This window comes from Lichenostomus cassidix, chromosome 1 (assembly GCF_008360975.1).
Source record: "Lichenostomus cassidix isolate B80296 chromosome 1, HeHo_3.0, whole genome shotgun sequence".
NCBI classification, from domain to species: domain Eukaryota; kingdom Metazoa; phylum Chordata; class Aves; order Passeriformes; family Meliphagidae; genus Lichenostomus; species Lichenostomus cassidix.
The window spans coordinates 103,652,257-103,676,616 of NC_139479.1; the positions used below are offsets into that span (position 1 = coordinate 103,652,257).

The 24,360-nt window shown below is 38.6% G+C and overlaps 1 protein-coding gene across 6 annotated transcripts in view; it reads right to left on the reverse strand.

Annotated features, from left to right (window-relative positions):
- Positions 1–98: 98 nt before the first annotated feature.
- The window catches only part of CHODL (chondrolectin), a 28,685-nt gene continuing 4,423 nt past the window's right edge, over positions 99–24,360 (reverse strand). The window contains exons 2-9 of one of the 6 annotated variants that reach the window (XR_014855107.1): positions 13,099–13,411; positions 12,218–12,375; positions 8,415–8,462; positions 7,958–8,041; positions 6,522–6,624; positions 4,238–4,310; positions 4,028–4,106; positions 2,430–2,485 (exon numbers count right to left, since the gene is read on the reverse strand). Coding sequence is in view for 4 of the 6 variants with exons in the window: in XM_085074719.1 (XP_084930845.1) it covers positions 2,401–2,485; positions 6,522–6,624; positions 7,958–8,041; positions 8,415–8,462; positions 12,218–12,375; positions 13,099–13,411 (791 nt within the window). In the remaining 2 variants the exon portion in view is untranslated. The other 5 variants (XR_014855109.1, XM_085074729.1, XM_085074719.1 and 2 more) reach the window with 5 other exon arrangements.

Below are 24,360 nucleotides of genomic sequence, written 5' to 3' on the forward strand. Positions count from 1 at the left end.
GAGATATATACTGGTAAACCACCTCATCAGACTGAAAAAAGTTCTGTTATAAATTCTGGCACAAAAAGATATATAAACTATTTTAATTTAAAAAGTCATTTTATTTCAACTAATTATGTCTAGCTAAAACTAAAATAACCTTAACCAATCAGATTCTAGCCTTTGGTCAAAATCCATGGCTTCAGTGGTGTGCAAATTAACGTGTGGAGAAACCCGTCAATACTATGTTAAAACACCTGAGCAGAACAGATTATTTGCAATTGAGTCACAGTTCCAAGGTGCTTTAAACAGAGGGATGGATATGGTGATAAATATGGAAACATTTCACCCCAATAACCAACATTTCTTGTGTCTACATAAAATTTGAGTACACTACAATAGATGGATTGGATGCCACTTCCCCTCCTGCCCTCACACAGAGTTTGAGACCAGTCTGTGCTGATTCCTGCCCAGCCATCACTTTCACTCTGTGAGAAGCACTCCTGAAGGTATTTGCATTCTCCTAATTGTTGCTTCGAAATCACTTCTGCTGCTGTTAAACATGATATTGATAGTGACAACTTTACATGTCCTTTGGAAGAATGAAGTCTGAAGAAATCCTTAAGTTAAACGGAGTCAATCCTTCAAGACCATAATAATGAACTAAGTTCTTTTCACCACAACTTTTCCCAAGAAAGAGATCTCTCTTCCCCTCAGCTGAGTAAACCAATACTTGGGTCAGTAGTAAAACAATTCCAGTCTTAATGATCATGCAGGATCATAGTATTTTCCCACTGCAAGGTAAACCAAAGTAGGAGATTGAACAAAGTAAGTAGTTGCTACTGACTGGAAAAACTATAGAAAATTTTAATTACGAATAAAAATATTTAACCTGAACTACAGAAGGTTTCTTTGAAAAGAAGCAAAACCTCTGCATAACAGCAGCTTTAAGATGCTTCCAGAAGTGTTTCAGCAACTGACTGCACAAATAGTATTAATGGTATTGAACTTTCAAATATTTTTTCTTTACTCAGAAAAATTGAGGCACATTTGTCTCTGAAGTGATGTAGTGAACATCGTTCAGCACAGTGTAGGCAACCCATCAGTTCTGCTTCGTTGGTCTCTACCCAACATCCACCCTGTGGGAGTTTTGAATCTGTTAAAGCCAGCAAGGTTGAACTCAGGCTCTTGAGCTCTTGCTGCAACTGCAGTAAAACCCCTTAACTTTTTGCTCTAACAGCAGATTGCCACCAACAAATCAGCCAGAGTGCTACTGCCACCCCCCCAGATTGCTCCTAATGACTGGCACGACCACTCTTAAGGCACAGAAAGCTCTTAAGGAATCAAAGAGAATGGGCATTAATGATGTTAATCATAACTCTAGAAGACTACTTTAAATGCATCACAATTACCTCTAAATCTATCCATCAATTAATATAATTAATGCTTTTCTAGATAATAGTCTGAGTAATGTTGGGATCAATCTATTAGTGCCACTTCCAAGAAAAAAACCTTTGTCTTCTCTTGTTCCAACATTACATTATTCCTAACAAACTATTAGCTATATTTAAATGACCTTTAATGTCTTTTTATATAGACTTACTGAAATAGTAATTTTAATCTTAAATTCTTGCCCACTGTGATTTTTTTTCCATCAGAAAAATATTTTACTTAAGTAATAACTAATAGCTGCCTTTAAAGGACACACCCTAATGAAGCATCACTTTACACGTTAGTGATGCTGACCTTGGGCCAGTATGACAAAAAGTTGTAGATGTTCCCTGGCAAAATTAATTCTTTCTGTCACAGCAAATGACTTTGATGAATCCTTGAATTTTGCCACATCAGGTTGATGTCACAACATGGTGGCTGTCTCTGTCAGCAGCCATGTTAACATTTAATAAAATATTTGTTCCTGAGATTCAAAAACTGTGTTGTGTGCAAATAAATACTAAACAAATATTTTGTATCAAATTTTTATGCAAAGATAAATAATTGTTACACTGTAAAATTGTCAGTTCCATTTACTGTACATTGACTACATTACAATGCATGAAAGACTAAAAGAAACAGAGAAGGTTTGTTTAACTACAAACAGTTTTAAAACTGACATACATTGTGGATATTTCCCCATAAAAACTTCAAATGCTCTGTTCATTTCATTGCTCACAACTAGCTAACTTACATCTCTTAGCAAAATAAACACATACCCTTTATTTAGCATGGCATATTTTGTTACTGAATTAATAAACAAACATTATATAAAAATGATCTGAACATTTGCCTCAAGGGGGAGCTTACAGTTCATTCTTGTAGATCCTTTGCATTTTCAAGCCATTCCAAGCTAATGTTCTTTGACGACATTATAATACAGCCTCACTGCAAAATGTTATTTTTGCTTTGTTTTCAGTCAGTAAATCATTATACCTCCATGCTACTGTCCTTCCTAGGCGTCTTTGAAATCCATAGTGTGGACTGGTTTGGACTGGTTTTTGTTCTTCCTTTACTGAAAAATAAAAATGCAAACCATTTTCAGTGCATGTGTGCTTTGGCAGTCCTGATTCAACTTTGTGATCAGACCTGAGGGTTTCATTCCCAGATCTCAAGACCACCTTTGGTGCTTTCACAGTGTGGGTTCCCCATCCACAATGGCAGTGTTACCAAAGTTACCAGACCACCCTGCTCACCAGTGCTACTCCCAAGAAATGTACTGGATTGGCCTGTATGGATTTTATTTTATTTTTTTCCAGTTCCCATCCAACCACACCTCTTATACAGAGTGGTCATTTCAGAGAAGAGCATGTACTCAGTTTGACCAGGGCTGGTGGGAGCTGAGCGCTTCCCTTGCCTGGCAGGAACCAGAGCACACACACCCCTAAATCCATGCCCAAGGTGCTCAGGGTGCAGCCCACCCACCCCAGAGGGTACCACACTCCTGCCCACCCTGGGTACACCAACGGGGCCACTTCGCATCCACGCACCAGAAAGCCTCTTCCCTTCCTGACATCTAATGAAGTGATGGCACATGAATCAGACTCCTAGCAATGAATGACTGGTAGAAAGCTTCCTTAGGACTAGTTTTCAGTCAAACCTGTCAATAGTAGGTTTTTTGTTCAGTGTTTTTTCAGTTAAAAAAAAACAAAACTGGTTCCAAATGCACTTGCTCTGCAATACTGCTAAAATGTTCACTCTGATTTTTTCAGGGAGCTCTGAAAAAACCTTCAAGTTTATGGCAGCCTTTCGTCATGGCAACAAATGCCACAACAGAGTCTTTGCTCACTGAGATTGGCAGACAGTGCACTGCAGTCTATTGAAAAGAGGAGTCACTTCAGGAGCCACTGCAGCTGCATTTCAATGAAAATGTTTCAGTCTCTGGATAAAATATTTCACACTGATGGGTTTTTTTCCCAATTAAGTAAAAACCAGAGGAGGACAAGCAGACCTACATAACTCTATAAGGTGGAAACCTAAGAGTCCCAACAGTCCCATATATTCAGCTTTACTCCTTTCCTGGTGTGTAAGTGCAAGCAAGTCTGAGTTGATTTAAAATGTGCTTCAAGGGTGCTGAATGCTACAGTAGTTTTTAATCCCTCCAGACTTACCTCTGAAGTCCTACAAAGTAATGCATTATGTACCTGAGCCCATTGGAGTAATTCAAAAGACTCCTTTTGGCTTCAGTGGACTTTAGATCAGGCCACAATGCTATAAACAAAGCAATTGCAATGAATCCAGTAGTTCCAGTGCTTCCTTCTTAAAGAAACAAAGTCACTACTACCTTCCGGATTAATCCAGCAAAAGCAGGCATATTTCATAAATTAATGATAAAAGCTTTGAATGGAGAGTCCTTGCCACAGAGCAGGAACAATTTCTAAATACCTTGGATCAGAACTCGATCTGTATAAAATGAATTTATCTTCAGCAAACCTACGCTGATTTTCTCAGCTGGTTCAGGAAACAGATTTTAGTGACAAAGGTAAGATGCAATAAATAGCTTGAGCATATTGGTGTTTTCACCATCAAATATAATCATAGAAACTGAGAAATATACCAGGTTGGAATTTAAACTTTCTGCAAGGCATTCAGATGATAATGGAGATGGGTCTTTGAAGCAGTTTCTCCTTGCTTCCCTGGAAGAAATGAAAGGGAGAGCATCTAAGCATGAATGAGCTGATCATTTCTGCTAGCTTCAGGGACAAGGTGTTGCTTTGCCTTATTACTACCCTTCAAGAGCCCAATGTCAGGCAAAATTTATCATGACCTTTCAAGCTAGGCATGTCCTGGTTGGCCATGGGTTGTGGCTTTCAGAGGAAAGGTCACCATGTTGTGGAAGCCTAAAAAAGAATGAGAAGTCAGGTTCATGCGGAAAGTTGGGGATCCCTCCTTCCCCAGCAGGACAGAATCCCTTTCCTAAAGCTCTGCAGTGTCCAGATGATTAGTTCAAGCTATTGTCTCTTTCTTTGCCCAAGAACTGCATATTTGTGATGGACTAAAATGATTTGCAAGATGGGTCGTAAGTAGAAACATAATTGAAAATAGATAGGAAAATATTTTTCTAAAAACAAAGTTTTGTTTCAACAGATAAATTATATACTTCATTTTTGGTGATGGCTTTTTTGATTTATATATTTTTTTAAATTGTTTAATTTCTTTAATTAAAACTTTTTATGCAACTCAAAATGGACATTCTGGGGGAAAAAAAAAAAAGCAAATTATCCAAACAATAAAAAAGAGAACTCTGTTTTGCATCAAAACCATTTTGTCCTTGATTTTTGTATCATTTCATTATCAAACTAATCAGCTAACAGAAAAAGGGCAATCTTCCAAGTTGAATTTCCAATATCTGCATCATGCAATTTTGAAGTCTTGGAAGTTCAGATGAATTACTTCTGGATGAACTGCTTTAGCATCAAAGGCCTGATCAAAGCCCACTGAAGTCAACACCGCTATTTCTATTGATTTCAGTGGGCCATGAATGTCATTGCTTTCCCAGGAGTATTCAAGGGCCAAAACTTTTCTCAGAAGAGAAACACCTGCCAGAAAAGGTACAAACATGTACCATACTTACCAAGAAATCCATGGCCATTGTAATAAGGGCTCCAGAATTCAATTACTATGCAATTGCTATTGTTGCACATATTTTTCCTTTACTACTTTTTTTACTGTGAACTTCCAAACCTCTGCAGCCCCAGTGCTGAGGTTTGTACATAACCATTCACAGATTTGTATTTGCCAGTCTTAAGATTGGCTAAAAAAAAAATGCACATTTTCCTTTCCTTTATAGAAAATGCATAAAATAAAAACAATCTAGTTTGTTATGCCGACCTCATAATGTGTTCATTACAGCTGCTTGTTTCAGTGAGACATGGTACCAAGGAGTACTGCAAATATCACTGTACACTCCCTCATACAGACAGAAACACTCTTCATATTTGAACTGTTTTTCTCACCTGAAATAAGGTTATTGGCAGGAAATATTAAGTAAAAAACATAAGGAAAAAAATGAATGCTAAGAATAAGGAGGATTTCTTTTTTCTGATTTCATAAAACAATGATATCATATTCCTTTTAAGTATTCCTGCTCTTCAAGAGGGATAACACCTTATGAATCTGTTTATTATCTTGATATTTTACCAAAATAGCATTTATCTATAAAACCTATTTTGGTTTAAACTCTTCTGGATTACATTAACTTGAAAACACTTCCTGAATAAAAGGATAAAAATTATATTTGAAAGTCTCAGAAAGACTAATTCAGAAAAAAAAAAATTCTACACTGTCATATCTTGATGTACTTATATCATATTTTGAGAAAAAAGGAATGTCTAAAGAATTTTAAAGCATGAAGCAAAGTGTACTGTATTTCCTAGGCTGAAATGTTTCCTCCTTGCATAACAATACATCTGCTTGATACCACAGCCATGTACACATCTATTTACTTTATGCATCCTCCTCAGCACATACGTGATGCACAGAGGACGTCACACCACTGTGTGGCTCAAAGTATGTTTTTGCTTCTCATTTTCAACTTCTCTGCTCCAGTGGTCCATCTGTTGTCTGTATGGTGTGTGCAGTGGAACAGCATTACACAGCTGCTGCTGGCCCTTAGGTTTATCCTTGGAAAAAACTGCACTTTAGGTCAGAAAGTGAGTCTTTGAGTTTAGCCTGAACCTGTGAGGGTAATACTCTCTATTATTTCCCACAGCCCAGATGCTTTATAGGTAGTAATCACAATGAAAGAGGTGAAATAAAAGTGCTGACAGCAGCCCTGCCTATCAATTGGTCTGCAAAAAGACCTTCTGCAGAAACAGGTGGAGTCCCAACAGCAACATACTTTGAGACCTGGAATTACTTCAGCATGTTGTGGAAAAGCCTGAAGGTGAATGTTCAGCTGTAACAGCTGTAAACGACTTGGATTTTAATAGATGAAAAGACGTTTATTTGCATATTTGAGGACAGATGTAAGCAGCCTTTCAGTAGGAATAGCTTGCCAATGGAAATATGAATTCTGCATTATAAAATCATTATGGATGAGTATATTTTACCTTTTATGAAGCATCTGGAAACAGCAAGTCCCAAAAGCCACCAGTATCAACAGAAGTAGTGGTATAGTGGGTATTACAACATAAATTAGATTCGGAATTATACCTACAAGACAAAAGTTCTCATTAATGTCTCCCATGTTGAAATGGTTTTAACCATGTGAGTAAAAACCTGGAGTAAAATATCAGAAATCCATTCACTTACACAACAGAAAACTTATATATTCCTGCTATAGGAAGAGCTCCAAAGAGAACTCAGCAGTATCAAGAATAAAACAGCACCTGAGTGATGTGCAAAACATATCTTAAGGTCTTCAATTCTGATATTTTCCAATTTCGTAATTCAAAATTCAAGTATCTTAATGGAGTACATTTCACAGCTTATTATTTTTACGGTCCATTTTAACTGAAGACTCAGTTGTCTTTGTGTGTTGGATTCCCTGTCCAGGCAAGACCACAGGAGGAACAAGCCTGGCTCTTGTCTTCCTTTACCCCTTAAAAAATACATATACCCTCTCCTTGACTAATCAGGAGAGCTAAAGGTGATTCCCTGCGGGTCCCTGGACAAAAGGAGTGGAAAATGGTACAAGCTAAGACTATTATCTGTCTACAACAGGAGATGGGGTCTGCAACTTCCAGAAGGGCACTGTTTTCCAGTAACTACATGCCCATGCTTTATACTAGTACACATTTAATGTACAAATTGTGAGGAGTTTCTTCCCCATTGTCCTATTTTAAAAACATTTTTCACTAGCAAGAATGAATGTGAATATTCAGACTGTGTTTGAGTTTTAGAGAGAGAGTCTTTGCATAGTTTATATTAAATGGTATTGTTGATTACAAAACACAGTTCATCAATATATTAATTCCTCTGGAGTTACAAATAATGGAAACACCAGTTAGGAAGCTTGCTCAAGTCCAGACAACCAGTGGGGAAACAGAGCACCCACTTTCCACAATCCCATGGTGCAATCCTGTAAAATCCAGAGTTGTTCCTTGGAGATGTTCAGTTCTTTGAACTAAGGCCATGCTACAACTCTTCACATGCCTCAGGACGCCGTTCAGAAGAAAAATTGCTGAATGAATCAGCCAGGGACATTACAGCACCACTTCCCAAATATCAAGTGTCATCTCTCCTAGGAACTTCGGCAAGGCACTGAACTCCTCCTAGCATGGGGATTTCCTTAAAACACAGGATACCTGGTGGGGCTATGAACACAGTGTTTATTTTGAGTTTGGGGAGACAAGGAAATAATTTGTTCCCACAGTTACTAAGAGAACTAAGACTCTTGAAATGTTATTCAAATATATGTATTTTCAGGGCACTTCCCAGGGAAACAGACTGTTTCTTCCCATTAACAAAAATGGAAACTGAAATATTAATTTAATTCTGCTGTTAATATTTTTAGCAGAGCACTAAATTCATATGAACACATTACCTGTTTCAGTAGCAATAATATGATACTGGTCTTCTGGTTTGCTTGTGTCATAAGGATTTCCTGCTGGCACAGTTGGAAAAATATCTGAAAAGGAAATCAGACGTTTTAGGAAAATAATGAGTAAAAAATATGGCCATTATGTTGTTAAATAAATTAATAGTAATTACATTTTAATTTATATCGGGGAAATGAACATTTTTATGATTCATTAAATATACATGTAAACAGGATTTTATTACAAAATTGGAATTATATCTGGTACAAGAATTACAAGCAGTGCTATTCGGAACAACAGCCATATATTTGTAGCTGTTGCTCTCTGGAGGATACATTTTTCCTATGTTCCAGTTCTTAACCGTGCCTGTTAAACTTGAGTAATTTTGGAGGTTCTTATAAGGGATCCTTATAATTATGTATTTACCAATGCAACAGAATTTAATGCGTCAAAATTTCTTACCGTATTCTGGCTCTGCTCTGTCTCCTAATTCTTTCTCTAAGACATTATCTGTTAAATCAATATTTGAAATCGATTGTTGAAGAATGAAAAACTTGTGCAATAAAACAGATGTTTTCATTATTTTTCATGCAGTATCACAGAAATAGATACATTCCCCCAAACAATAATTGATTAATTCTTCATCATTTCATCTCTTTACCAAAGACTATTTGCAAACTAGTGTCAGATCATTTCTAGTTAATACATTTTGTTTCTTAGAAGAAGGCAATAGTTTACTCTAATTCCAGTTCTTGGTGGCCTCTAACTTAACAGCTAATGGTTAATGGCTAAGCCACTGAACACCTTAACTTCTTGTGCTAAATAAAGCTCCTAACACATTCAAATTTTCATTTGTGCAGACAATTCTAAAATTACATAAGTTCTTTTTATCATAAGGTTATACTAACTTCATAGTGCTATGAGACTACTGCTCTGAGTATCTTGATAAATGCAAACTGCTGGGAGAAATCAAAGCAGTGATAAAGCCTACTAGAAAAAGGCAATAATTTCACCTACTCTGGTAAAAAATAGCTACATTTGGCCTTATATAAAGAAAGATGCCAAGATACCCCAAAGAACTGAGCTGCTGTCTCTTGACAGCAGAACAGGAGACGAGTTTTTAATTTGGTTGCATAATCAAACCTACAGGAGCCGGACAGGAACTAAATGTGTTTGCAATTACCAACCTATAATTAAATTTAAGATCGCTGAATGATCAATTTGATCTAAAGCCAGACTGAACATTGCAACAGTAAATGCTGTGAAGGGAGGCACTATGAAAAGGGCTTCAAAAAATAAAAGCGTCCATCAGAAATGTAGTTGCTACTTGAGCAAGGCTGCCTAATGAGCACTGCCCTGGACTTGCTGCTGATCCAATTAGATGCAACTTCATCACAGTCATCTAAAACCTGCTTTGTCCTGTGGCTGCTATCACACACCATACATTCAATACAGACAGGAAAGCTGCGAAAAACAACATACTCGGATAACAAACTGAAATTCAATATGCATGTGGCACTTTCATACTCTTGGCGAAATGGATGTATTTTGTATTGCTAAGAGCTGACATTGAAGCCATTAAGGTGATTTGAGGGGGGAAAAAGATTGTTTGCAAGTCTCCCTCAGTTTGAGATAACAAATGTAATTTTCTTACAAACATTGTGGTACTTTCTTCAGGCAGTGAAAGAAATGTCATCTATCTATTTATATACATTTATACATCTACTCCTTTCCTCTATGTGACAGAAAAATGCATTTCTGGAGAATAGCCTGTCTTGCTAAAGAGCACAATTCCAACAGCTTGAAAAATAAATAGCTACAATTCAGTAGTGCTGTATTTAGCTGCATAACAATGTCCATACTAACAATAATCTACCTATACATTGTTTGCCTTATATGCTTCATTATACACTACTAACCCATTGCTACCTAGAGAACAAAAATATAAATGTATTTTCATTGTTACTGTTACCGCTTTGTTTTCTGCCAATCCAAAATACCTGGCATTTTTTCAGATGGTGAGCGCAATAGAAAAAGCAATTTTTTATAACAACTCAACAAGAATGGTAAGTAGTTCACTACTACAGAGTAATTATCTCATTTCAATTTGTTTCCTTTTAAAGCTGAGAAATTTACTTCAAACCTAACCTTTTTAATAAAGCCTGCATATTTCTGACATTAAAATGTAGGTATCTTAACAACATAAAACACTTTTATTTTGTTGCATTATTTCAAAATAATTCTAACAGTTTTAAAAGTAATAAAATTGTATATGTTGCATTTCCTTGAAGGGCCTATGATGATCACAGATTTTCATGCAGTTATATCCACTAGCAATTCTAAAAGCAGAAACAGATTTAGGAGGTGGGGGTAAAAGGGTAAAATATGCTGATATATAAACTCTTCCAAATATTTAATATTTGATTGCAATAATAATTGGCATTAATATCCTCATTAAGAGACCAGAAAGTGAAAAAACTTGTATCCACAAAAACCAGACAAACAAAATAGCCTGGATCTCTACAGGTAGAAAGACCTCTATAAAGAGAGCAATTATTGCTTGATCATCAGCATAGAGAAAGCAGGTAGGAAACTGCAGAATTAGGTAGGTCAAATAGCTGCAAAGAGCAGGATTTCATAGAATGGTTTAGATGGGAAGGGGCCTTATATAATGTTTTTTTCCCAACCCTCTTCCATAGGCAGGGACACCTTCACTAGACCAGGTTGCTCAGAGGTCAATCCAACCTGGCCTTGAGCACTGCCAGGGATGAGGCATCCACAACATCTCTGGGAAACCTGTGCCAGGGCCTTAGCACCTTCAAAAGAAAGAATTTCTTCCTAAAATCTAATATAAACCTTCCCACAGTCAGTGTGAAGCCATTCCCCCTTGTCTTGTCACTCCAAGCCCTTGTAAAAAGTCTCTCTCCATCTTTCCTGTAGGCTTCATTCAGGTACTGGAAGGCCACAGTTAGGTCACCCCAAAGCTTCTCTTTTCCAGGCTGAACAATCCCAACTCTCCCAGCCTTTCCTCCCAGCAGAGCTGCTCCATCCCTCTGATCACCTAGGTTCCTCCTCTGGCCTGGCTCCAGCAGCTCCCTGTCCTTGCTGTGCTGGGAGCCCAGAGCTGATGCAGCACTGCAGGTGGGGTCTCAGCAGAGCAGGGCAGAGGGGCAGAATCTCCTCCCTGCCCTGCTGCCCACGGAGCTTTGGCTGCAGCCCAGCACACAGGGGTTCTGAGCTCCCAGTGCACACAGCCAGGGCATGTCCAGCCTCTCACCCACAGCACCCACAAGTCCTTCTACCAGGGCTGCTCTGGATCTGTTCATCCCCTGGATTAGTCTTCGGGGTTGCCCTGGCAATTGGTCTTGATTATGAGACTCCCATGGGCAAGTTCTTGAGTTTTTATTAACTAATAAATGAAATCAATCCATAAGTTCATATGCATTCTGACTTTCAGCTTAGTTTTTGAAAAGCAGACACACCAAAAATTATTTGAAAACATTTGCAAGATCCTGCTGAAAAACACATTTTCATTTACTGTTAAGTACCGCCAAGAATAGAAAGTGTTGCAGGCTCAAACTGGAAAGTTTACTTTTCACGTCCTTTCTGGTTTTGCACCATGTTCTAGTTTATAGCTCACTTTTCCTCTATTGACATATACAGAACTTATGTCATGTCTGGAAATACAGCCAAATTGCCTAAGATCTGTTTTTTCTGTCACCATCTCAACTAGCATGCATCTGCTTTTCATATCTATAAGTCCTCATGCATGAATGCAGAACTTTTTCCTGCTGTTCTGGACTTCATTCTTCAAGCCATAACTTTTTGAAAAACCACCACACCTAAGTTGGTATAAAATGGTGGGCTGCCATGTCCTTGGACAGAGCAATATTTTTTACAGTAAGACCAAGGGATGTCTTGGTCATCCTACATGGAAAGTAGAAAATGTCCACTTCAAACACTTTATGAAGAAAAAGTAGCTAGGGAATCAATTAAACCAAGGTAAATGTGGGAATGCATGATAGTATAGCAAACTTTGAAAACATTCTTATTAGATATAAGCAGGTTTGTTTAAATGTATTAAAAATTTATTTTAAAACTTGTTATTGACCTATTACATCCCCTGTTAATGCCAGCTCAGGCAGACACCAAAGAAACCAGCACCACAGGCCAAAACACACTTGAAAATTCCCTCATAAACCAAGAGGCAATTGTTTCTCTAAGACAAGGCCCCACCTGTAAAATATAACTTTAGTTTCACCTACCTGGGGCATATTTGCAGATAAAATTGTGCTTCATGTTGCATCTGTCATCGTTCCATTGATAAAGGTATGGCCCTCCCAGACCAGGGTTTGCAGTTGGCTGATGATACATCACCACACAGGCTTCACTTCCACAGGAAGGCTCATCTGTGTACCAATTTCTAGTTTTTGAAGATAAGGTTCATCAGGATGCCAAAGAAAAGAGTTTGCCAAAGAAAAGAGCTTGCAGCAACTAAGAAATATCGACCCCAACAGTCCTATCCTCTTCAAAGACATCCTGCATTTCTCACAACCCTTCTGTGAAAGGAGTTTAAGGTCCGAGTTCCACATCTCTGAATCTTAAAAAAATTGCAATCCAAGCACCTGTGCACAAGTAACACCCTACTGGCTCTGCTTTCCTTCCTATTTGACTCTTTCCTGTCCCCTTGTGCTGAGTTCCATGAGTTGCTGCTACTCTGGCTTTTGACTTAATCAGGAAATTAAAGGTTTTTCAAAAAGGTAAACCCAGAACCTTTTACATTAAGCACCTCACAATGATTTATTTGGTGGCATCTCCCCGATCTGAGGTGGTCAGAGCATTGCAGAATTTGCCTGCCTGCTTTCAGAGCACATCCTGAAGATTCTACCTGTGGCAGAACCACCTCCAAAAGGCATGCAGAGGCAAATCCTGTGAGTGGAAGCAAAGAAATTTGTAGGCTGAAGCCACATAATGCCATCCTGTCAGAGCTTCAAATTCAAAACCCTGATTGCCAGCTACCCTTTATTTGGAGAAGTCAAGGGGGAGATGCTACAGACTTCATGGAGCAGCAAGCCTTCAAGACTTGGCATTTCGATCTCCATTTCTTTCCACGAAACCTTCTCAGTAAGCAGTTTCAAACACCTACCTGAATGGTGACATGCTTCCATCGGCCCACTGGTAGAGGTCGGGGCAAGCACTCGATGTGGCCGGTCCATCACCACTTCTCCACAGCCCAATCCAGAAATCGCCATCAGAAATCCCAGAGCCTGATTTGGTGAGGTTTTGCAGCATGTTTTCTATTAGCTGCTGCTCAGCTTCACTTTCCAAGCTCAGCAGAACACCACCGTCAATTTCACAGGCCTGGCGGGCCTCCTGGAAGCCCACGCGTCTAGACAAGTCCTGGAAATAGGCTAATTTGTAACACGAGCGCTTGAAGGCACCATAGCACACCTTCTGGCCTGAAAAATAAAGACATGAGAGTGTTCAGAGTACGGTGATGAGCATCAAAGAAAAGAATACAGCACATCATACATATGCTGATGGAGGAGAGGAGATTTTTGTCTGAGAGGTTTCATAGTGAGGACACTGGCTCCACTGAAATCCTTTGCTCTAATTTAAATTACAAGTATCACACAATTCATGGGAATCTATGCCATCTTCCCTTGGCCTGTGAAACTCTCCAAAACACTGAAGATTCCCAACAGCATCTACAAAATATTCTCTACTTTAATGACTGTACCATCAGGCCTCTTTGTTAAAGCCAGGATCTGTTTGGAGGGCATTTTCTTAACTATTTCATACCAATGGACCAAATTCACTTTTATTTTGTAATCAGAGCTATTTGATTCAATAAAAAAACCTTTTAAATTCTCATTTTTAGTGGCAAGAAGCAGCTGGAAATTTTTTATCCTGCTAGTTAACTTTGAGAGGTTTCATGTGAGAGGAACTCATAGCCACTCTTCACTACAATGTGCCTTTGTACAACCTGTAAGAGTGTATGGGAAGAGAGAATCTGCTCCTTGCAGCTCTTTGTATAAGAAAGATACGTCTTTTTCCTGAAAAGTAAAAATAATTATTATTTTTAACTACTAAGACCCTCTAGACTTTATTCAACATATACAACCTCTTAAAAACACCAAACCAAGTTTTCCCAGTATAGAAATTAATCACTGGAGAAGAAAAGTAGGAAAGTTTATTTTGTTAAGTAGGAATTACTGAAGGATACCACAGTAACAAAAACCACCAGGCATTATCTAGATTGTTTAGAAATCAACAAAATTCATCATTTCACTGGAAAATTTGATAGTCATACAGCATGCTGAGCTTGAAGGGATCATTGAGGATCATAGAGTCCAACTCCTGGCCCTGTGCAGAACAGCCCAAGAGTCCCACCATGTGCCTGAGAGCATTGTCCAAACACTTAACTCCGTCAGGCTTGGTGCTGTGACCACTTTCCTGAGGAGCCTGCTCCAGTTCCTAACCATCCTCTGGGTGAAAAATCTTTTCCTGACTCAGCTTGAGGCCATTCCCTCAGGTCCTGTTCTTGTCACCACAATGAGGTCTCCCCTCAGTCTCCTCCAGGCTGAACGAAGTGCCCTCAGGGGGTCCTCACAAGGCTTCCCCTCAAGGCCTTTCACCATCTTTATAGCTCTCCTTTGGACACTCTTTAATAGCTTTATATCCTTCTTATACTGAGACACCCAAAATTGCTCACAGCACTCGAGGTGAAGCCACGGCAGCACAAAGTATAGTAGTTTATCATACCATATCAATTTGCATTTGAAAAATCCTGTATTTAGTCTCACTTTTAAGCAAACCCAGATACATGACTCACATAAATAAACTTTGAACAAGATTAATCCTGTTTCACCTTTAAAAAAAAATGTAATTTGTCACTGGGAAGCAGCAACATCCTCCTATAACTTCAGCTGTCTTTGAGTTTTCCCAGGCAATATTTTTCTATACACAAAAAGTAAACATAAAAGTAAACAAAAAAGCTTAAGAGCTACAATAAAGTTCATCCTTTTTGCATTACTGTTGCTTCATTTTTGTATTTAATAAGTAGGATACTTCCAATAGCAGACAGCACTGAAGACATCTCTGTGTTTGTGCAGAGAATAGTTAAAAGTATTTGCAGACAACAAGCAGACTGTATCAAAGCTGCAGTAATATAGGAACAGAAAAACAGGGTCAGCTCTTGCCTTTTAGATAAATCTGAAAGTAGTTCTTATTTTTTGGGATCATTTCTGTTGCAGAAAGCTAAATTAGGGGGGCAGTAGGGCTATACTACACTTCAATTTCAAGGGTTTCCTACAATTCTGGTAATCTCTCTCTCAAAAAAAAAATCCCAAACAAAAAAAACTCTGAAACCTTCACTTTATAATACCCTACAAAGTTCACCTGGAGAAGGACTATCAGCAAGAGCAGCATCTTTGCAGTCTCATTCCTCCTTGGCAGACAGACTTCCAAAATTTCAGTTATTAGTAACTAATCCACCAAAATAATATAAGAACATGAACAGTCTAACAAAAGGACAAACTTGTGGCAGAGATATCCATGGAAAAAGCCAGGCTCCAAGATCAGGAAGAGTGCCTACTGGGACTTTTTTTTATGACATCTTGACATTTCCCTTTATTCATATAGGTTAAGAGCCTTGCTCCCAATAAATGTAGCAAGAGCCATAGTCCTGGCTGGGCAATGGTGGTGAAGAACCAAGAGACAGGCCTATTGACAGAGATGTATATGAAATAACGGGTTTCTTCCTAAGACTTCTTTGAACAAAAGAACTGCTATTATCAAAGTAACAAATTGATAACTCTAAATGCTACAAAGTGGATAGTGCAAGAACGAAAGCTCCATGTGAAATTCCAGCTCATTCCCTTCATCTACAATGCTGAAATTCCAATTTTGTTAACATGATCAATTTTCCCCACTGTCTCACCGACAGGATAGAGTGCACAGGGAAGGAGGAGCTGATCGACATTTTGACCCTCACTGCTGGGTAAGTGACAATGGCTTAGTGCCAGAGTACACATGTGTATATAACAGCACAAACATCCAAAGCCTAGCACTGAATTATGCAGGACACCAAGCACTTCCAAGGAAAAGTGACCACACCTTTCTCTGTAGCTGAAGATTGTATTCAAAGCATTAATTCAAGATGTATATGCACATTTAGGGAGAGTACCTTGTCCACTGTGTTGTTCTTTTTATTTTACCAGACAATCTTTGAAATAAAAATTCTTCCATGATTCCTTTCATTCTCTGCACATTCTCCTCCTTGACATCAAGTAGAATGTTATGAGCAAATTCAGGTACCAAATATCCTGGTCACAATTTCAGTCATGCAGGAATGCACAACTGAGAGGAGCAGGCTGACCACCGTGGATCATAATTCCTGTGCTGTGCCTCCCTTTCACAGGAAAATAACTAACCTTTCTTTTATAACACACAATACATTCCCCATCCCTCCATGTTTCTCAGGTGCCTGAAGTACTCCACTCACTCTCTGTTCTCATGCACAGTCTCTGCACTTCTCTAACTCTCCCAAAATCTGAAAAAAATTACCTCCTAGCAGGAGAAATGCATCCTTTTTTGCTACCTGACTGAGATTCTTCAGGATGTTGATCTGCCAGTCAGCTGCTGCATGGAGACTCACCTGCCAAGTAGAATCACAGAATCTTTTAGGTTGGAAAAAACCTTGAAGACCACTGAGTCATGGCAAGTGCTGTTTCTGAGCTGCTCCAAGGCTTGCATCCATAAGCTGTGTTGTATTCTGATCCCATGCAGAGGTTGTATCAATGCTGAGCTCCATCACCCACACTGAGGAAACCATGTGGGACTGTCTGAAGCAGCAAGGAGGATGACAGGCATTTGCAATGCACAATGGCAAAGATCTACTGCAGCCCCTAATATGTGCCCAGCTTGCCATCATTGTGCACTCGAAGCAGGGAGCCCTCTTGGAGCCATCAGAATACAGATGTGAAGGCCCAGTCTGTACCCAAGGGTTTATCTGAAAGGGTTAGCTAGTTAAAATCTTGAAGATTTGTGTGAAGCCCCCTTCTTTCTTCCCTTAAACTGACCTGAATAACTTTTAAGGATACCATTGTTATTGCAGATGTTTGGGCAGGGTTAAGGAACTCTAAAATCAAGTCTTATGAAGTGAAAGAATTGAACAAGTGAAAATTTGCATGAAATCCAACTCTTAAATTACTGCTCTTTCATTTATTGCTCTCTCCACCTGTGGCAAAAGAAATAATTTCCTCCTCACAGGCTGATCATTTCTGCAAAAATATGCCTCCAGAAACCAACAGAGCAAACAGCAAGAAACCAAGAAATAATTAAGACCCATAGACCCAAACAGGGTGAATGAAGTATGTGAGGCAGAGCAATAAGCTTTCTGGAAGAAGCTGTGAATTTCTCTTGTTCTAGTTAATTTAATCCCTGTGTTTAGGCAGTGACCTACTCTGAATCTTCCCTTTCTTCTTTTGAAGCGGACTTTGAACTAGCTCTACTACAGCAGATAAATGTGTTAATGGAAATCTGCAGTTGTGCCTTAATAGCTGGCAAATCAGTTGACATTTTAGTGCTCTTCTCAGAACACGCTGAGATGTCAGGTTTTTAAAGCTTCATTTTCTCCTCTCACTACTAATTTCTGAACTACAAAGCAGAAATTACCACTGAAAAACGACAGAATGGACCACATTGTACAGGAGACAAGATAAGTATGGAAATATTAACTATGTGGTATTTTACCTTATTCTAACATCTTTCAGCAGGCTTCACTGTTAGTTTTAAAGCAACATTTTGCTATTTCAGCTGTATAAATTGAATTCCAATTTTTCTGTCACAGTTGAATAGAACCTAGATTTGTAAGCAAGCCTATTGGAATGAATCACACTAAGATACTACCCAACGTGAATAATCTTTTTTTTGTCTCATCATCCCATTAGCTGATAAAAGCAAGTGAACAGTTCTTGCTCTGGGAAGTGCTAGCTGCCATCCATATGGATCAGTTTTCATCTTTAGGGGTCTCACAGCAGCTCCATAGTAGAATGTTTATATATTGGCCTCAGAACAAAGATTTTTTAACTTAACTACTCATTAAAACATTTCTGCAGATAATTGCATGGGGGAAAACAACAATCTCCTCCAAGAAAAGGAGAAACAAGCAAATTTCCAGCTGTTATTTAAATCAGTTGTGTCTCCATTATGTTTTAATAATCATGCTTCATTAAACAAATAATAGGTTTCTTGATTTCTGTCATGACAGAAGTTACAGAAAAGTGTCATTTAGAAGCAAAACTGCTGATAAAATACCCAGGTCAGAGACTCTTCTCCCTAAGAGCATCAGGCTTAGTACTAAACTAAACCCCTACTGGCCCATGAGAGGCACAAAGGTCATTTTGAGAGACAGCCCTCACTTAGCTGGAGTCTTTGAAGATGTCAGGTAGGAGATAAGCTCCCTGCTGATAAATCCCATTCCTCTTCCTCTTGAACCTTAAAAACCAACCTACAATCCAGGGTTTGATACCATTAACATCCACCTAGATTAGGTCAGCCAGTGTATGTGCACAGCATATGTGAAGAGAGACAAAAATGAATGCACAAAGCCTGGTGTACTAAAGTCCATTAAATTTTTGTGTTTTGACTTTTTTTCTTCACAAGATAATGGATTCAGCAGAAAACAAGGAAGAGCACTTGGTAAAAAGCAATGTGAAATATTTAACATTAACCAGAGCAGTGTTAGAAGAAGTGTTACTTGTCACTGAAAAGGAAGTGACAAATAAAAACACAAGGACTTAAATGAAAGTGAGAATGAAATAGCAAAACAGAAATCTACATTAATTAAACAAAATATTCTCTGCCTGTGTTATGAAAACTGGTCTTGAGCTTGCATGAGCACAGTGACCTGAGGGATGGGTAACCAGCATGCAGGAAACTGGGCACAACTTGTTTTCAGCTGTCCCCATGTCACAGGGCATTCCACACCAAGTGCCAGTGATGCACTTCAGAATGTGACCAGTAAGAGACTAAGTGGTATTAAATTTTCTTAATCACATTTTGTTTCAAAGCTGATGCTTCTTGTCAGATGATCTTTGTATCATCCAGTCAGATTTTGACTGAGTTCAGCTCATGGTCATGTTTTGCTCTATTACGTTACTGCTGTTGATGTTTTACTGAATCATATTTGTGTCCATCCACCGAATATAATTTTTTTATGATTCATATTACTTTTTTTAAAAAATACTGTGATAACACTTCATAATTACATTATGTCTTCATTTTAAAAAAAAGCAAGCTGCCATCTTCTCTCCCAAAGTTTGTAACACTGAAAACACATCATTCCCTAGCTGAGTCAGTGTTCAGACCACTGTCGTTTCTCAGTTCACAGTCCTGAGCAGCTTAAGGAATTCCATGTGCTCAAATTTGACATTTAAATACAAACTGCTCACATGCCAGCCTGTATCTGTATTGACACCTTCACAGCCATCTCTTCCTACTTTTTCCTCCAACCCTCCTAATAACCAAGACTTCTGAGAGAAAAGAAATTCATTATTGATTTATTCTGGATTAAGGATTGCACCTCAATTGTCATCATACAGTTTTTCTTAAGTGATTTCCCAGCGTGAAAAGCTTTCAAAGGTTTCAAGTCTCTTTTAATGGCTGATATAAAAAAGTCTGAGGTCCACATTTGCCTATCCAGCAGCTGTGCTTCAGGTAGATGTGCACAGCAGAAGGTTCCTATGCATTGCATCAGTGTCACGAGCATGCAGGCAATGTCTAAGGTGGTTTAAGGGAGGCTGCCCCAACCTCCCCTGCAAAACTCATTTATCAGCCATTCTTAAAATACTTCTTGCAATGGACTACCTTTCTTTCTAAATTCTTGGGCAAGTAAAAGTTATAGATGTATACATAGATAGCAAGTCTAAAATGATAAAGAGGAATTTTTTCAATTCTCTCAAACACAAGCCATATAACGTAACTTTAGCCATTAACCATCCTGTATCTACTGATTTAGCAAATGTGAAGCAAGAGGTCCTCAGACACCAGGCAAACAGCTGTTTTAGGATTAATGCAACTTTTTCAAAGAGGAAAAAAACAGGGATTACGAAGTTTTAAGTAAAATAAAATTACTGCATGATACCATTCATACAGAGCTTTAGTACAGTTATACAGAATATGAAGATACACAAAATACATTTGTCCCAGTCCAGTCCCTGTTTTCTTTATTTTGTCTTTTGCCATGGAAAGTGATTTTCTGTTTACTTATAACTGAGAATGGGTTTTCACTTCTATGTTAGCCTTAGTTAAGCTATTGTGTTTCTGAGCACTTTTAGGGACAGGGAGCAGACTTATTTCTGAATGACAACTGTCCTCAATAGACCCATAACAGCTACACTTAAAAAAAAGAAAAAGCAAGCAATCAAAAAGCAGACAGTCCGTTTGCAAAGGAGCATCTGGCAGTGCTGATTTACATATTAAATGTTACTTATCCCTAACACCTGGATTTTTCCATCCAGCTGAACACAAATACAATTAAAATTCCATCTGAGAGCTTCCCTGCACAAGGCAGCAAGATTGCTGGTCACTAAAATAGGTTATTAAAAGTCTACATAGGGCCACTAATGACAAGTATTGATCTAAGCAGGTTATTTTTGGGGAGGTTTGTCAAGGCCTCTGTGTGGTCAAAAAGAGCACTGTTCTAGGTCTTGGGAAGATGCAAGAGAATTCCTTATCCTGCAAAATGTTCTTCATTGTGTTGAAAAAAATCTTGGAGAATTTGTCTTTTCCAGAGCAGATTAAAAGTTTGTCTGGATTTTCAAAATCACTGATTGTTTTGGTTTGAAAACAAACCAGTGGGAGATCACAAGTCAAGATTGAAATTAAAAATAAGTGAAATAATACAAGGAAAAGCACTGACAAAGTCAGATACAACCTAACACCCTGTTAGGGTGGTAGTAGCAGTCAAACTGAAGTAGTCCAGTTGAAGTGGTGATCCTGTGAAGGTCTAGTCTCCAGCTGAAGATCCAGTGGTAGCTCTCGTCCTCTGGGAACCCAGTAGACAGGGCTAGCTGAGGCAGTTCCAGGGCCAGGTTTATCCAGGTGGGAACACCTGGTTCCTCCCTCCTGGGCACAGCATCCCACAATGGGATGAGATAAGTCCATGAGTCACACGGTGGGTCCCTGATGGCCCATTGCCTGTCATCCGGAGTGGGTCATTAGCAGGTGATAGCAGCTAACGGCCCACAGCTGGTGGTAATAGAATACTTAACTACATCTATATTGCAACCTAGGACACTGATGTGATGTTTCAGGCTTGTTGATGTACTGGGAACTGGAATACCAGCCTGCATGAAAGCTGCCATCTGCACACAGCAGTGAGAGGCTTGTTCACTCATTTCCCAAAGAAATGGGTGAACACACACATTTATTTCTTATATTTAGCTTCTTAACCCTGGCACACAGAGCAGGGATCTCAGGCCATTGACAAAAGAGCTGTAAATAAATAGCTTGATGTCTAAATCTCATTAGAAGCTAATCAACACTTCACCCTCCATAATTACCATTGCAGGAAAACATACGATTACAATTATGTAAATCAATAGAGGGTAAGTGTCCTCAACTAAAAAATTAATATCCATTTTTATGAAAAGTCACTGATTCAGGTCATAACTCAGTGTAAAAAAAAAATCTATAAAGTACTTCCCGAAGATTATTTCTTTTTTTCCCCCAGGTGAAATCATTAAAGCCCTGACAGCTTTCCTTTCTTCTAAGTGAAACATACCTTCATTTTGGCATCAGTTCTGGTTTCAGCTATCTAACAAGTCATAAATTTAAACCATGAGATCCACTTAGCTTTTTCTGTAATAACTATTTTCCTTTCTTCTGCTCATGTGAACTTCACAGGTGTATATCACACAGCTGGCCACAGCAGACAGCCACTCAATTCTCCAAGGGTCACAGCTCACAGCTGCACCGGCCTGGGGGTTCACAGTAAGTGCCAACATAGCTGCTGAAATTACCCCCTAAATCTGCCAGTTACCTTCCCCTTTTTAGGGAAAATAAAAAAATTGAAATACACATCTACACAAAGAATAACTCTAACACTCTTCCTGGGTACAAATAACCCCATTCCATGGACACAAGCAGGCCAATGATAACATCCAAGTGTCAATGGCATCTATTTGAAACCACTGAAAATAAGAGAAAATACAATGTGTTGGGAAGATCAACACATCTATATGTCTGCTCTGGGATGTGGATTATTTTCTTTTAAAAAAATCCCCAAAAAACAAACAAAAAAAACTCCAAACAAAAACAACAGAAACACACACAAAAAACCAAACAAAAACCAACCAACCAAAAAAGAAAAAAGACAAAAATAATTAACACCCTTATTGCTGAAGCTGTTGGCAGTGGGTTTGGTTTGCTTGTTTGATTTTCTTTTTTATTCTTATAAACACAGTAACAAACTGGTTAATTCTTATAAACAAAGTAATACAATTTTTTTATATATATCTTAGCCTAAAGACATGCCAAGTATTCCACAAGTCAGCTGTTTATTAAAAAAACCATGAACACTGGCAAGACTGGCCCAGAGAATCTGTGGCTGCCCCATCCCTGGAAGTGTTCGAGGTCAGGTTGGACAGGGCTCTGAGCAACCTGGAATAGGGGAAGGTGTCCCTGTCCATAGCAGGAGTTTGGAACTAAATGATATTTAAGGTTCCTTTCAACCCAAACAATTCTATGGTTCAAATTAAGCCCATTCAGCAATAGATTAATGTGTACCCATGAAATCCAGAACAGAATTCACAGACATTTTAAAGACAGGCATACTCTGGCAGCTAAGAAGTTGTTGTTAACTTGGTGTGGAACAGACATGACAAAAACTGTAGAGTCTGAATGCCTCAAGTATGTGTGCCAGCCTAGGGGAGCAGGGAATAATTTCATTCTCCTATCCCAAACCAGCAGACATTTTCACAAATACCCAATTTTACATACATTGGTAGTTTTCCTCAACAGCTTTTCTGCTGGACATAAATTTAGGCACTTCTGACAGTTTCTGCTGATGGTTTATTTCTTATTTTTGCCTATAGAAGCAAATAGTTCATAAATATTTGGTCATGGAATCACATAAAATCATTCAGTTGGAAGGACCACCAAGGATCATCAAGTCCAACTCCTAGCTCTGCACAGGAGAGCCCCAAGAATCCACCATTTGCCCAAGAGTGTTGTCCAAACTCTTCCTGAGCTCTGTCAGCCTTGGTGCTCTGACCACTTCCCTAGGGAGCCTGTTCAGTGCCCAACCACCTCTGGGGGAAGAACCTTTTCTTAATACCTAGCCTAATCCTCCCCTGGTCAACAGATCCATCCTATGCCAATTAAATGAAGAAAAAAAAAGGAGAAAAGAGAAAACTTACTCTCTCAATTATTTTTCAGAGCAATCATCATCCATTCTCAGTCTTCTCTAATGAAAACTGAATGTCTTTTTTCCAAGTAAATGTATTCTCATGGATTTTTTTTCCAAAATGCCTGTATTTAGATGGGTGCAAAATTATATTAATTTCCTTGTTTTGTGGACTTAAGAGCTTCTTAGCATGGAATATTCAATATGCATTTCAGCACAAGAATGTAGAGTGCTTTCTTTTTGCAGCAATTCCACAATTAAAAGAGAAAGCAATGGGCAAATCCTTGCTCATTCATCTTCTCCTAAGAAAGTGGGGAAAGCCAATCTACATGGAATCTTAGAATTGGTGACAGTTCACTTAAAACTAGAGGGAAATTTTGAGGGAAGGAGAAATATTTTAGATTAAAAAAGGATAATTTACACTTAGAGAAAAATTAGAAGTAAAGCATGACGGGTTAATTCACATTACATGTATGCAGTCCTTGAGATACATAGCGGGATTCATCTCACCAAATGTTGGTTTTTCCCAATACACCTGTCCATATCTAAACTGGTTCGCTGACCTCGTTGTGTGCAAAATTGGATGAAAAGGTATTGTTGGTGTAGTATTTCCAAAATCTAAATTGAAATTAAATTATTCCCAGTCTAAAAATATTAACCTTTCCCTTCACTTCTTATAAAGTCAGCCCAGAATCATTAGTTGGATACTGCAGCCACATTCAGATTTAGTCAGATCCATGCCAGCTGTTTAGTTAGGACTCAATATTTCTTAAGATTGCTTGGAACTGAAGGTCCCACTGTTTGTCAGTGGTGGGAGCAGGGACTGAGTCAGCAAGAGACTCAACTTCCAGCTAGCAAGTGACAGGTATGAGTATGAGATTAGAGTGGAGCAATTACTATCAAATGATTGTTTCATCTCACCTATTTTACATTAGCATCTACAGTCTTCTCTGATCCATCAGGGATTTGCAAAGAGAAAGCCACTATGGGAATTAG